Source organism: Furipterus horrens, unplaced genomic scaffold (assembly GCF_987537825.1).
Source record: "Furipterus horrens unplaced genomic scaffold, mFurHor1.1.pri manual_scaffold_6, whole genome shotgun sequence".
NCBI classification, from domain to species: domain Eukaryota; kingdom Metazoa; phylum Chordata; class Mammalia; order Chiroptera; family Furipteridae; genus Furipterus; species Furipterus horrens.
Genome location: NW_028327176.1, coordinates 128659765 through 128676083, shown reverse-complemented (window position 1 = coordinate 128676083; position 16319 = coordinate 128659765). Strand labels below are relative to the sequence as shown.

The 16319-nt window shown below is 35.5% G+C and overlaps 1 protein-coding gene across 1 annotated transcript in view; it reads left to right on the top strand.

Moving 5' to 3' along the window:
• Window positions 1-16319, top strand: part of SNAP91 (synaptosome associated protein 91) — a 136522-nt gene that overhangs the window by 102629 nt on the left and 17574 nt on the right. Inside the window, exons 23-26 of the mRNA XM_090279625.1 lie at window positions 4984-5118; window positions 6824-6973; window positions 12561-12591; window positions 13488-13599. Of these exons, the coding sequence (XP_090135751.1) occupies window positions 4984-5118; window positions 6824-6973; window positions 12561-12591; window positions 13488-13599 (428 nt within the window). The remainder of the gene's footprint in view (window positions 1-4983; window positions 5119-6823; window positions 6974-12560; window positions 12592-13487; window positions 13600-16319) is intronic.

Genomic DNA, 16319 nt, shown 5'->3' with positions numbered 1-16319 from the left:
CAAACCACAACTAGCTGCTTGGAAAATTTTTAAAAACCAACTAGCTTTTTTGGATTTTCTCCTGGTCTAGATATTCTTTATAGCATCTTCAAATTGGTCACAGAGACTTTCAAGCTCTTGCTAAACCAGAATATTTAATTCATATTTTTAAGTATAGCAATAAGATTTTAACAGGCTGCAGAAATAGCATAATTTTAAATGGCTATTTTGGGGGAAATGACCTTGTAAATTAAAAAATGAGATTATTGATTATAAATTTTTTTCTTTGAAGTTATAATTAAGATTGAAATGGCATGTTAAATCAAATGTTCTGGCTTTTTGCAAAATTCCAATAAGTTTTTCTTTTTCTTTGGGTATTCTCTCCAAGTCATTGAAATTACTGGTAGGACATAGATATTATCCATATCTCAGATGTAGTCTGGCTGGAAACTTGAGAGTTAAGTCTTTAACAAATAAAGGGAAATATTATTTCACACAGTAAAGAGTAAAGCTGTCAAACTCCTCTCAGTATATATCAGCTTAAAATATAGATGTTTGAAAGATATAGACAAACTCCTGAATGATGAATATAAAGATGAGATTATTAAGGGAGATTAGGTGTGTTGAAGGATATACCTAACTTCTGAGGTTGACATCAAGCAGGAAATCCATATTCTTCCATAACAGACACAATTCTGCAGTGACTGCACCATAAGTCTATGCTAATAATGGTATGTGTCACACACATCCTGTCTTTAATTCCAAAGGCAGGAAAGAATATGGGCCAGTCTATGAGGCACTTCATAGTTATGCATTCTCTGTTAACCACGTGATACACATTACTTTTTAGTAGAGCCATAGAAGTCCTTGAACTGATTTAAAATATAAAAATGTTCTGTATTGAATTAATAAATCACAATTTTCACTAAATGGGAAGGTCTACAGAGGACCAATACTTTCGTCCTCTGTGGGGCTGGGAAACAGCCTGAACATGCCAGACAAAAGGTTCTCAGGCTATTTTTCCTAGAAATGTTGGCTATCTCAGATTGATCTTCATAAATGGAATGTGTTAATAACTGACTGTACCACTGAGAATAATTGAAATTACATCATCTTTTAACATAATGGACCAAGTGTGAGTGTGGGGAGAATGTATGAGGGAGTATGTTTATCTACCAATAGTTTTAAACTTTTACTCTCTTGATCCAAGTAATATAATGTGTTTTGACTGTCAGTTTTGATATGTCTATATTAATATAACTTCTTTAAGTGCGTAGGCTGTTCCCTTTTAGAAAGATACATTTTTAAAACTAATCATCTGTGATAAAAGGCAGTGAGTGAGTCTGTAGGAGGCTGAGTACCGGCAATTCAGTTATAGTGTAGGACAGTCCAATATGCCTGCAGGACATGCACAAGCCTACTGATTATTACCTTATTTTCAGGTCCATAGAACACATTTCTTAATATAATTTAGAACCATAGAGAAAAAAAGATTAGTGGTTTCAATTTTCTTACTATTTACCTCTATTCCTGGGGTCTAAAACTTTTTCTTTAACAGGAGGAGTTCCGCAAACTCCTTATTAATGTCTATACCTTCTTTGTTTAGCTCTTCATTAGAGTATAGCAATAGAATTTTTCTTTAAGATAATCTATTGATTATTTCATATCACTTTATAGCTTTTTAATTAGTCTAGGTTTGTAAGGGCACCAACCTCATAGGAACTGAGTATAATGGAGAAAAGTCACCTTTCCACAACTTTGTCAAATTTATAAACCTATAGGAAGGGTACAAGTGTATTACTACTGGCTGTGCGAAAGAGGCTTTGTAGTAATATAGTGAAGAACCAGGGTCTAGAAGATTCCTGTATAGAATCGTGGCTCTACATTTGCCATCATTTGACCTTGGACAAATTATTTAACTTCTCTGGTGTCTCTTCCCTCACCTGTGGAACTGCATGTGATTGATGATAGGTTTAATGAGCTAATCTTTGTTTTATGTTAAACGATATGAAATTATGTTTTTGTAGGACAAAATGCTCAGATATTGGCAATTTATATGGTTCAACTTAATTAAATGCTTAGAACAAGTACCTCACATTGGTGAGCTTCATGCCAACTTGGTTTTACTCTTCACTGCCTCAAAGAAGGCACTAATTTTTTTCCATCAAATAATGTTATTTATTCACCTATAGATGAGATCTACTTATCTTATGAAGTTCAGTAGCACTAAGCAGGTGAACCCTGTGTAAATGCATATGTTTTTCTCTTTCTACTACTAAACCTTAGGTAGGTGTGTTAACTCCACTTTGCATCCTTTCTTTCAGCCGTGGAAAGATAGGATTGAATCAGATTATCATAAGGCCCTCCCCAACACTAAGATGATGTGATTCTAGAACATATTGTCGTTTTTGCGCCTAGTTTTAAGAAACTGAGAGTCAAGTACAATTGTCTCCACATTCACCTATAACAAGGAGAACCACACCATAGAACAATTGCCTAAATTAACCAGAGCCATATTCCAACTTTGAGGTGTAGGATGTTTCAAAACAGTCAGTACTAACACAGCCACTAACCTCCTTAGAACCAAAATGGTCACATCCACAGAAATAATTACTGTTAGCCCATCTTGACTTCATACTAATATAAATTCTTAAAGATATAAGGAATGTTTTTTCTTTAATTAGGAAAGTTACATGATGCTTATGTCATTCAAATACTAAAATCACTAAAAGTAGCCACCATTAATATTAAAGACCATCTTCTAATAGGTAACAGTTTTTCAACTTACAATTTTTTTTCTTTTTTCTTTTTTTTTTAAGAAAGGAAAGAAACATCAATGTGTGAGAGGTCCATCAGTTGCCTCTCACACAGCCCCAGCTGGGGACTTGGCCTGCAACCCAGTCCTATGCCCTGACTTGGGAGTCAAACTGGTGACCTTTTGGTTTGTAGGCCAGTGCTCAATCTATGAGCCACACCAGCCAGGCCCAAATTATAATTTTTAATATATATACAAGACAAGCTTAAACTCAAATCAATATCAGTTTCCAGGAACAACATGACTTGAATATTATTGCCTGCTTTAGAAAATAATAATGACAGAATTTCATTGGAAACCATTTTCAAACTTATAAATTGGTTTTATGGAATGTAAGCTTAAGAATTTTTTGAAGCATTCCTACTTTTTTTTCTGTAAGTAGTTTCTGAAGAAGAGAAGATATACCTAGATTAGAAAGGATTATATATACCCAAACGAAGTTAAAAAGACTTCTGATAGTAATAAATTCTTTGATAATAGAACATCATTTAGTATCTTATTAAGAAATTACTTCCTTCACAAGTTGTGAATTTTTCTACAAAAGCAATAGAGATGAGCGCTGTTTCTGTTTCTATTAATGGAGAGAAATTGTTTGCTTCCAGACTTCAAAAGATAAATATTTAATTTGAGGTTTGCTTACTTTACAATAGTCTGATTTCTCCTCACCTTTTCTATTCAGGAGTTTCCTTCCTTCAGTAAGCATTAATTCAGTGTTTTAGACATTGTCTGACTGCTAGTGGAAATGGTGAGAAAAGAAGACATAGTTCCTGACATCAAAAGATCATCCCTAGGACTGGAGGGGGCTTGAGAGTGAGAATAAAGAGTTATAATAAGGCTTAAGGGTGGAGAGATGTGCCAGGTGCCAAGGACACAGAGGCAGAGCACATAATTCAGTCATACTTGATGTGGGCGGGGTGAGGGTCGCCGTGGCTGATAGCAACATAAGATGAGGAAGCCCTCTCAGTGCAGGCGTCTGACTCCCTGTGAGGGTACAATAAACAGCAACCTAGTCTGCAGGGGTCAGAGAAGGAAAACTCTGATTCCAAAAAACCTCCGCTGCCTTGCGGCATACCTCTTCTGGGGAAAGGCTAAGGGAGTAAACCCCGACAGAAAATCCAGAGCCGGAGTCCCTAAGGCGGTTTGACATTGTAGTCAACACCGGCAACTCCTGCGGCGCACCTGAAGCCAAGCTGTATTGACTCCGTCTTTCCCTTGGATCCTTCAGCTGCGAAGAGAGGGGGGGTCTGCTGCATGGGCAACAGCAGACCCTCCATATCACCCTGCCCAGGCTCTGTAGCTTCATCGCAAGATGTCGATTCAACACGGGAGGAGACAGATACCGTGTCACTCCCGAGTGGGACTGCACAGCCATTCTCGGCGGTGCAGATAGACTCTTAAGAAGCTACACCATCGTCTCTCGAGACGGACGGCTGCCGACGACGAGTCTGCAGGGGTGGGGAGGGAGCCAGACACAGAAGAGCTTGTTTGTTGTACAAAGGAATCTGCACTCTATGAATCTGAAAGCTATGGGAACCCGGTGAAGGATTTTAGGCAAGTAACGTTGTCAACATTTGTCATTCAAAAATCACTCTGGCTGCACTGTAGAGACTAGATTGAAGGAAGTCCAAACAAGAAACTCCGCTGGGTGACCTCGGGAATTATGAGAGCGGTATTGGGAGAGCCTACACTTGGCAGTTGCAGCAGTGGAATTAGAACATATATGAAAGATTAAAAAGGATTTGGTAGCAGAGTGCATGCATATTTTTCTGATTTTTATTTTATTTTTATACTGGTTCAATGTGTATGACTAGGTATTTTCTAACTACCTGGTATTGTGATTTAAAGAAACAAAATTTAAATATAATGAAAATAATTATCTGAACTTTAACCCTCTTCTGGCTGCCACAGGTTCCCTTAACAAAGGTGTGTGTGTGTGTATATATATATATATATATATACTTGTGTGCTATCTTATTTCTAATTAATTTAAATCTCTCATTAATACAAGACAGATATCAAGATACTTGAAAAACGTTTAAAAAACTAACTTCGCAGGTGTCATTGACTTCTCTCATCTACATGCATTCAGTTCCTTTTTGGTCTACTACAACTTTTTCTGACTCTGTTTTTATGGCCTTACCCATGTTTAGTTATCCCTGCTTATCTTTTTCTGGCAATATTTTCCCTAGGATTTGGGGGTTCTTTCATGGCCCCTTCTCCATCTCCAGTGACTCCAGCTCAGAATAACCTGCTACAGCCCAATTTTGAGGTCGCTTTTGGAACAACGCCTTCAACGTCTAGCAGCAGCTCGTTTGATCCATCAGGTAAGGCAGTGATTTTCAAACGTTCTTTTCATTTGTTCTGATTATAAAATAAACCATCTAAGGTTAGTATGATATCAGGAAATGCATACGTAATATTGAGTGATGACCTGGTTTTAAAAAGTTCAATAAATCTCTCATTCAGTAACTTAAGTAACTGTTTTTCAGTACATTTTGGTAGCTTTAAGAATAACCTTTAATTCCTTTCCATGTTTCTGTTGTTAATTTCTAGCAGAAATCTAACTTAACACACACACCATCTGTTTGCATGAGCTTACATGCACATGGTTTAGAGATGGTTAAGGGAAAACAAGTACTTTGTACTAAATCTTTATACAGTATCTGAATGTTGGACACTCCCCTGCTGTTGCTTATCCCCTTTGAAGCTTGCATGGCCCTCAATTTTATGAAGTTGAGACACAAATACTATTCTTTGCCTGCCTTTAACCTTTCATCCTGCTGTCATTTTGTTTGTATTCTCTTCCATTCTACTCTTCCCATGCTGGGTCCTTACTACAAATTTTCAATTGGTGAGTTTTTGGCAATTAAATGTGTTTCAGAAACACCCTAAATATATCTGCTGCCTGACAATTTGGTTGCTTCTATTGCCAGTGCCTCTAGTTGAATGCTGTCCTTTTTTTAATTTAGAATCATTGTATAGTAGTATGTTTGGTAACTATGCATAGTTTTTTGACAAAAAATTAAGAACCACAAAATTTTTGAAATAGATATTAGCAATAACTCATGCAAATCTTATGCATCTGCATTTTAAATAACCTTTCTGTATTCTAAGAACTAGACAAGTAGTAATTATTTACATGGTAATCAGGAACCATTAATAATGGCATGATTCCTATTAATGAAATAGTGTTTACTTTAAATATGCCCTTAAAGTTAGAGCTAAAAGTGATTGTTATAATAAGAGAAAAAAATTAAAATTCTTACTCCTCGAATATGATCAACTGTTTTTCAGATATAAACTACTAGGTACTGACCATTAGGTCAGGTTTTACTTTGACACTTATTTCATAGGAAACTAAAAGATTCAACCTTCTTTTCTCACCTATGAATTCTTTTAAAAGTAAGCATTGGAGGATTTTAGAGTAAATTATTTAGGATTTGATAAATCCTACCATTTTTAATAAAAAAGTGGTTTAGTGGTAGTTTTATTTTTTCACTTTTTTATTGTTGTTCTATTACAGTTGTCCCATTTTAGTGGTAGTTTTTAATGAGTAACCGTGGCTACCACTTACTGAGTGCCTATTCATAGGCAAATATTATAATAAAGACATGACATGTATTATCTAATTAAATCTTCACAACAAAGCCACATAGTAGTAGTACTCTCCCCATTTACAGATGAGGAAACTACAGCTCAGACAGTAACTTTCTCAAAGACACATAGCTAGTAAGGTGTATAGCTGAGTTTGAGCTCAATTCTGACTCCAAAGTCTGCACTCTTTCCTGTACATTACACAGATTATTTTTTCATCTTTGTTCATATTCACTAGGATTTCCACAGTTTATGAGCAGACATATGTAAAGATGTTCCTTTTGGTGTTATAGTCATAAGTGTGAATTACATGTTTTCTTTTATAAGATTGTATAGTCACTGTTTCCATAGTTTTTTAAAAGAGATTTTCCCTTTAATTTTCCATGTGATCTATTTTTTTCCCATTATTCTGAGCCTGGTATATTTGATTTCCAGTGTTTGATGGCTTAGGTGATCTTCTGATGCCAACCATGGCACCAACTGGGCAGCCTGCACCCATCCCGATGGCACCTCCTAGTCCTGCAATGACAGCAAGCAAAGCCCTTGGGAGTGATCTTGACTCATCTCTTGCCAGCTTAGTAGGCAGTGAGTAACATAGTTTTATTTAACTGAAACATGTGTGATTTTCCCCTGTCTTTTCAAATGTATTATCTCTGGATTCACTGCAGATTAGCGTATTAAGGAGTGGACAGAAATTCTTAGTGCTTTACCTGGCACAGTTTCTTAGAAGATAAGCCATCACAATGCCATAGTCTCACAAGCAGTACCTGTGCCATTTTTACTCTTAATTACCAAAGGGATGGTTAGAGAGCATATACAAGTATGAAGTCAAGAGCATAATTTTTAATTTCATTTGGAAATGAGAATATAGAGTAACTTAAATGCGAGATATTTACTCATTGAGCATCCAAGTGAGTTTTAGTTATTCATTCAACAAATACTACTTATTGAGTATTAGGCATTCTTTCAGGCTCTATAGATAAAATAAAGGAACAAAACAGATATAAATTTCTTTTCGTATGGTGCTCTGAAAGGGCAAAGACAAACATTAAATATTTTAAAATAAATAAATTCTATAGTGTGTTAGGTCCTAAGTGCCATGGGGAAGAAACAGAACAGACAATGAGAGAGAAAGAGTGCTCCAGCATGGGAGTTAGAGTAGGCCTCACTGAGAAGGTAAAATCTGAGGATATACTGGAAGGTAAAGGAATGAGCCCTATGCATATCTAAAGGAGGACATTTGCAGGCTAAGGAGATAGCCAGTACAAAGGCATTGGGGCAGAAGAGAGCCTGGCATATTCAAGGAACATCAAGGAGCTGAGTGGCTAGGGCTTAGGTAAGTGAAGGAGAGAGTTCTAGGAGGTGAGGGCAGCTGTAATAAAGACTGACCTTTTGTTTCAATTCTGAATTTTATTTTTTATTAAGATGAATGAGTTCAGCATTGCAAATACCTTTAATTTTATTACCCAAGGCAATATCAAAAGTTTAGCATCTCATTTATACAGAACTTTTCCTATGCTTTATCCTGTGGACATACTTTCATTTTCCACTCATTATCCTCAGTCGGGGCATCCACGAAAATGCTTTGATGACACTCATGGAGAGGTTGTTTAAGTGTTTCTTCCTGCTCTAATATATTATCTCATTGATGGAGAGTCTGCAGTTGAAGCTGCTTTTGCTGGACACTATAATGTACCACCCAGAAATAGAGGATTTTTACCTCTAGCTGCTGAGAGTGCTATCCGCACACAGCCGTCAGATGCCAACCCCTTTGACAATTATCTCATCTGGAGAAAGCTGAGCCTCTAGAGGAAGAGCCAAAAAATATCAATAAAGAACAACAAATGTGAAGCACACTTTTTAATATCAAAACTTCTACAAAGCTACAGTAATCAGAACAAATGGTACTGATGTAATGATAGAAAAATTGACCAATAGCATGGAAGAAAGAGCCCAGAAATAAACCCCATACACATTGTTAAACAATTTTCTGTGAGGCTGGCATGACCATTCAGAGTGGGAAAAGACAGTCTTTTAAAAAAATGTGCAAGTCTACTGAATAGCCACATGTAAAAGATGGAAGTTGGGTCTCCTCCTTATACCACCCACAAAAATCAATTCAAATAAATCAAAGATCTAAATATAAGAAATAAAACTATAAAACTCTTAGAAAAAAAATGTTGAGTGTACATCTTCATGACCTGGGATTAAGCAGTGACTTTTTAGATATAATAACAAAAACATAATCAATTGAAGAAAAAAATTAATAAGACTTCATCAAAATTTAACACTCATTATGAATGATACCATCAATGGAATGAAAAAACAACCCACAGAATGAGATAATAATGTTTCCCAATCATATATCTCATGTGAAATTTATGTCCATAGTATTAAAGAACTCTTACAATTCAATAATAAAAAGACAAGTATTTTAAAAATTGACAAAGAGATATACAAATGGCCCAAAAGATGTTGAACATTATTGGCTATCAGGAATGTGCAATTCAAAACAACAATGACAAGACCACTTCACACTCACTAGGAACACTATAATCAGAAAGAGAGTAACACATGTTGGCTAGGTTGTAGGGAAATTAAAACTCTCAACCATTGCTGGTTGATAAGTAAAATGATGCAGCCACTTTGGAAACAGTCTTGCAGATCTTTAAAAGTTAAGCATAGAGTTGCCATATGACCCAGCAATTCTACTCCTAGATGTATACCAAGGAGAATTGAAAACATATGTCCATATGACTTATTCACAAATATTTATTGCAGCAATTTCTGTAATAGCCAAAAAGTGGGAACAACCCAAATGTCCATAAACTGATAAATGGACAAATAAAATATGGTATACCCATAAAATAATTATTCAGCCATAAAAACAAGTGAAATAATGGTACATGCTACAACATAGGTGAACCTTGAAAATGTTTGCTAAGTGAAAGAAATGAAACACACAAAAAACTACATAGTATATGATTCCATTTATATGAGATGTCCTGAACAGGGAAATCTGTAGAAACAGAAAGATTAGTGGTAGTCCCATGATTGGAGTAGGAGGGAATGAGAGTACCTGCTAATGGGTATGGGGATTCTTTTTTGGGTGATGAAAATGTTTGTTTGGAATTAGAGTGTAATGATGATTCCATAATCTAGTGAACATAATTTTTACACTGAATTTTACTCTTTAAAACTATGAATTTTATGATATGTGAATTGTTTATCAATATTTTAAGAAATCTCATCTCACTATATATCCATTAGAATGACTAAAAATTTTAAAAGAAGAAAACCTGACAGTACTGTACAGGTACAGGATGTGGAGCAACTAGAATTCTTATACTTTGCTGGTGGAAATACACAATGGTCTAGTGATTTTGGACATCAGTCTAGTAGTTTTTTATAGTTACACCTATACTTGTATGACTCAGTAAACCCACTTCTAAGTATTTATCCTAGAAAAATGAAGACATATGTTCACACAAAAATCTGTATATGTATCTTTATAGCAGTATTATTCAAAATTGCCAGAAACAACCCAAATACAATTTACTGAGAAAATATATAAACGAAACTATTGTAAACTCTACTTAGAAATAAAAAGGGAATGAATGAACCATTGATGAATACATACAACAGCATGGATGAATCTCAGATACATTAAGCTAAGTGAAAGAAGCCAGACACAAAAAGATTTGATGCTGTATTATTACATTTATATGAATTTTTGGTTTTGGTTTGTTAAGTCAAAACTGTAGAGACCAAGAATATATCATTGATTGCCAAGGTTAGGAATAAGGGGAAGTTTTTATTACAAAAGGCAGCAAGAAAAAATATTTTGGAGTAAATTGCTGTGTATCCTGATTGTAGTGATAATTACATGAACCCATGTATTTATCAAAATCTGTAGAAATGTACCAATGCCCTGAAAAAGCTGAATGAATACCACAACTTAATATTTCTAATTAAAACATATTCCAAAACTGAAAGACAATTTACCTACACACTATCAACATTCCAGCTTACTTTTTACAGAAATTAACCAGCTGAACATCAAATTCAAATGGAAATTGCAAGGAAGCCAGAATTACCAAAAATCTTGAATAAAAAAAGAGTAACTCTGTAAGACTCACAGTTCATGATTTCTACTACTACAAAGTTACAGTAAAGATGGGTGGTACTACATAGGGATAGGCATATCCATCAATGGAATCAAATAACAGTCTGGAAATAAAACTATATACTTATGGTCAGTTGATTTTCAACGAAGGTGTCAAGACAATTCAATGGGGAAAGAATCACCTTTTTAACAAATGGTACTGAGACAATTAGATATCCACATTCAGGAGGATGAAATTAGACTTCTTACTTCAAAATAATTCAAATTGTGTCATAGAACTAAATGTGGGAGCCAAAGCTATAAAATTCTTAGGAGAAAATGTGTGAGTAAATCTTCACAACCTTGGGTTAGGTAATGTTCTTAGATATGACACCAAAAGCACAAGCAACAGTAGAAAAAAAAAGATAAATAGGACTGCATCAAAATTAAAAACCGTTCTACAAATAATACCATTGAGACAGTGAAAAACAACCAACGGAATGTGAAAATAACAGATATCTGATAAGGGACTTGTATCCATAATAAATAAAGAGCTTTACAACTCAATAATGAACAGACAAATAACCCATTTTTAAAATAGTAAAGTGACTTAAATAAACATTTCCACAAGAATGTATGACCAATTTGCACATGAAATGATGTTCAACATCTGTTGTCTGTGGAATGCATATCAAAACCACCATGAGATATCACTTCACACCCATTAAGATGTCTATAATAAAAAAGATAATAACCAATGTCAAGGAGGATTTGGAAAAATTGAAACTCTCCAACATGGCTGGTGAGAAGGCAATATTGGGCAGCTACCATGGAAAGCACTTTGGCAGTTTCTTGCAGTGTTAAACATAGAGTTACCATTGGCAGAGAGTGCACCATAGGACAGCCTAGCAAGCTCTTCCGCCACACCTCTGCTCAGCTCTGCACACATCTCACTTTCTCCAGGAGGCCTTGCTGGAGCACCCTATTTAATATGCCTGCCCCTCACTCTCCACCTGCCCCACCAGATCCCCCTTACCCTGCTGTTGCTTTTTATTTCTCCACAAGCTTTCCATCTTTCCATTTCATCTTTTAGCAGCCTACATAATTTACTTTTTTATTATTTTATATGTATTGTTTTATAGTTCATCTTACCCCATTAGGATGTAAGTTCCTTGAGGATTGGGGTTTTGTTTTTCATCACACGTATAACCCAACTCCTTGAACAGCGCCTGGTATGTGTAGGGGTTCAATAAATATTTGCTGGTGTAATAAATGAACTGAGATTAGAGCAGAATGATTAAGCCCATTATGTCAGGATCCCCAAGACCCACCACCCTCACATTCATGGGTTCGCTGGAAGGACACGAGGACTCAGCACATATTTGTACTAGCAGCTAAGATTTATTATAGCAGCATAGCAAGGATACACCGCCGGGTCACCAGGGAAAAGACACAGGCAGAGTCTGGAGGAATCCACCCTCAGATGTCCTTATGCGCTCTCCTTCCCATGAGGGGAAGAGCATACAGAAATGTGGCAACATATGTGATGCTTTCGCCCAAGGATGCTCTTCAGAGACTCAGCACCCAGGGTTTTTATTGGATGTTGGTCATGTAGGCACCATCTGCCTAGCATGTTAGCAAAGTTTCAGTCTCACAGAGGAAAGCAGGCGTTCAGCATAAACCATGTTGTGTGTATAGTTTAGATCAGGAAGCCACCCTTATCATTAGGAATAGTTTTAGCTCAGTGTGGAGAACAATTTACTAGCTAGCTTCCCAGATGCCAGCCATGCAGACCTTTCTAAGCTAGCAGTCTCAAGCTGGCTGTATTTGCTCTTTTCTGAACACCAGTTGACAATAAAATGTGGTCCTTAAGTATAATGTAAAAAAAGAAAATGTAAGATTTGTGAATGTTTTCTAACATAGTTTCTCCTTTGTTAAACTCAATATAGTCATTCCTAGGCATAATATGGACTTTTTCTAGACCTTTGAGTCTTTGATCTTTTAAATGTCATATCATTTAAACTGAGTATAGAGGTTTAAATTCTTTTTTCTTTTATCCATTTATAGATCTTGGGATTTCAGGCACCACATCCAAAAAGTAAGTGTTTTTTAAACTATCTGGCTTTCTTGTGACAATGTATTTTGTATTTATTTGAGACTATCAAACATTCCTCATTAAAGTAATTACTCTTTCTCAGGCTAAGTAATTTAAAAATTGATTTTTTATTTCATTCTGGTGTTTTTGTTTTGTTGTTATTCTTCTAAAACATCCAAACTGTTGGCTCTAGCAATGAAAAGGAATAACCTATTTCAGTCTCCAAGATTGTCACAAAGTTATATCTAGAAATATTGGGGAATTGTTGTTTGAATACTTTAATAGCTTTAAATTCTAGATTCATTACAATATTCCTAGCTAATAGTGATCTTTAAAAGTCTCATGAAGGATCCGTTTTAAGGAAGGACAGTATGAATGTTAAATAATATACCCTTCTTTTTAGCTGCATAGTTCAACATCTGAAATTAGGATCCATTGTACAATAAATAGATAGTGTCTTACAGTCATTGTAAGGCAGGTTGTAGTCATGATGTAGTTGTGTGAAACCTTCTGTCGACCCAGAATACACCACCATGGATGCATCTTAAATGCAACAAAGGATAGGTATATAGTATTTATGATGTACTTATCTGAAATTTTTTATAACTAGTGAGGAATTCAGTTAAATTTTGTCATATATTCTTCTATCAGAAGTGATAGAAAATTTCTGTTATCATTGGAGTCCAAACTCAAAATTACTCTTGTCAAGTGCTTTTAAACTCTCTTAAATACAATATGGTAAGACTTCCCTCTAAGTTTTAACCTGTTCTCTTTATTATCACTGAACTCGAGCAGACTGCTTCTAATGCCAAATTAAAGTATCTCATGAATCACATAACTTTCTTTTCTGATTAGTGTGGTTTTGGATTTTTGTTTGTTTTGCATGCTTGATTTTTTAGGGGAGATCTTCAGTGGAATGCTGGAGAGAAAAAGTTGACTGGTGGAGCCAACTGGCAGCCGAAAGTAGCCCCAGCAACCTGGTCAGCGGGAGTTCCACCAAGTGCACCTCTGGTAGGTAGCCACCAGAGGCTGGGGCAGTGCAGGCAATTTGCCAGTTTTCAAGTGTACACAGCAGAGTGTGTTTTGCTTAATTTTGCTTCTGACACTACCTTTTCATCCATGTTGAAGAAATATAAGCAAGATGCAATATTTACCAAAAGGCAAATTTTATTGACTTTATACTTGATAAAGATTATGGCCTCTTTTTAAAATTATTTCAAAATAGTATATGTGCTCCTTGAGATACTAGTTCTATATTAGTATAATTATGAAAATAATTTTTCAAAAGCATTTAATATTATTGACCGTTATCTATATTTTATCACATTTCTTGCTCAGATTTCCTGATCATCTTAATAAGTAATGAAAACTTTTTTTCTTACCAGAAAGATTGGGCAGTTTTCTATTGCGTAAGTGAGCTTTTGTTTTAAAATGTTGTTAGTTCTGCTCACCATTTTTAAAATCAAAACTACTAACACCGTCTTTTCTATAAAATTTGTTTTATTTCTGTACATTATATTTTTATTAATATATTATTACCAGCATTTATTCTGTGAAACAGCATAACACTGGTAATAAAGACTAATTATTATTTTGTGAAATTTGCTACCATAAAAAGGACATTATCAGGGTTGCAAAACTTACTGTTTTCCTATATGTGCCCTATACTTAGCAAAACGAGGCTAGTCACTGTTTCCCAAGTTCACACCTAACTTTTCACTTATACTTACACCTTCACCTGTCTATATCACACCCATCGTAAAGGCTTTCTTGATACCACACTCTCCTTGTCGCCTGAATTAATCCACTGACCCCAGCCAAACAAATATGCGTGGATGTGAATTAATATAGAATATAAACATATTAGATAGACTCTATTAAAACTATTGCTTTCCAGAAAGTAACTTAAATATCTGAGTTTTGAAACTTAGAACATATTGTCTTTTACATAATTTTATAAATAGTAATGTTTTTCTATGTAAGCAGTTTTATGAATAAAAATAAACTCAAACCAACCTAAAAAAAAATGCCTTTTGAACCAAAAGTTACCACTAAACAGAACTAACAGTATTCACTGAATCACAATTTATACCATAGTTTCTATGGGAAAATACATTCTGTTCTTGAAACCCACTTCCCCTCTCCGATCTCCCCACCCCAGCTGCGGGTGCTAGTGAGAGAGGGAATTCAAGGACTGATGTTCTCTGCCTTTGGTGAATTCAAAGTCTGAAAGAACTTAACTTTAAGAAGTGATTTCTAATGGATAACAATGAGGAAATTGCCTATTGTACTTATCACTTTACATCTTTCTATATTTTAAAACAATGCTTAAGAGGACCATTTTTTTATTTAGCAATACAATAAAGAACTCTGTTTTAATTTTTCAAAGGACACTTAGTAGAAAACTAAATTTCTCTTTTATACTGATCGAAGACTAAGATGATCATTTAATTTATAGTCCAAACTAGGACTCATTTGTGAGTAAAAGAGAGCATAATTGTTACCCTGGGACCCCAAGCATTTGCCTGTGGATGGTGACTCAGAAAGATGCTTAGACCATAAGCACCCAGCATTCCAAGCATAGGGTGCTACACACCATTCTTAGATACAAAAAATATTTCAGAGCCACTGTCTTGTTGGAGGGAGAGGGAGAGTGATTCAATAAATGTATAAAATCCATAATGAAAGAAAAAGCTTCTTTAGAATTGATCTTATAAATGTATTAATACTACATATTCACATTAGATTTCACAATTTATATTACCATTACCAAATTAAGGGAACTAATTTCCCTATTCTTTTCTAAATTAAAGAGGACTTGCTGTTCTGAGAAGTTTATACTTTGATGGTGTTGCCTGTATCAGCAGGATCAAGTTTGGGGGGTTTTTGTTTTGCTTTGTTTTTTTAACAAGTTATTTTCAGAACAGTCGAGGTGATAGCAGAGTCTAGGATGGAATGAAGGGGAGTGGAGAGAGGATGGGGAGACTGCCGATATCTGGCAGATCAGCTGTAGGTTAAAAAAATACTTGAAAGCCTGAGGTGTGGGTGAAAGGAAGGCAAGAAAGAAAACTGGTAGAATCCACACAACTGTGGATCATTGTGAATAAAACCACCACAACACTGGTTGCCCAGTTTTGTATGTGGGACAGTTTGCTAAATAATGAGGCCATTAACCAAGAAGGAGAATAAGAGAGAAATACTTTAAAAATTGTATCAAGTTGGAGGCCTTTCTTGGCCATCACCTCCCATGAGGTCAAGATTTTAACCATACTGGTTAAGAATTCATCAGATACTTATTAACAACTGTTTTTGCTTTTGGGGGGCAGGAAGGCTGCCAATGATCTGGTTGGCAGGCACTGTCACTGAGACTGAGATTAATATCCTCATTATTTTAAAACTTCAAAACTCCTGATGTTTGCTTTAGAAGCAGAAAACTTTAGATTGTTAGGAAACTCCTGAAAGTTAAAGACCGCAGGCTTGCACATAAAGTAAAGCAGCCGCAGCAGCTGTATTACAAGGGCAGAGTTACACCTACTTCTCTTTCTTTTGTTTAGTGTTCTTAACATTCAGGCAGCGATGTACAGTAAAGCCTCTCATTCGCAGAGTGATTGTGTCTTTATTAACCCTCACTCAGTCTTATTTGTAGTCTATATAAATCCACTACTGTTTACTTCATTTACTATCAAGCTCTTCTTCCTTAACATAGCTCTGGCTTTGCTTTTACCTCAGAA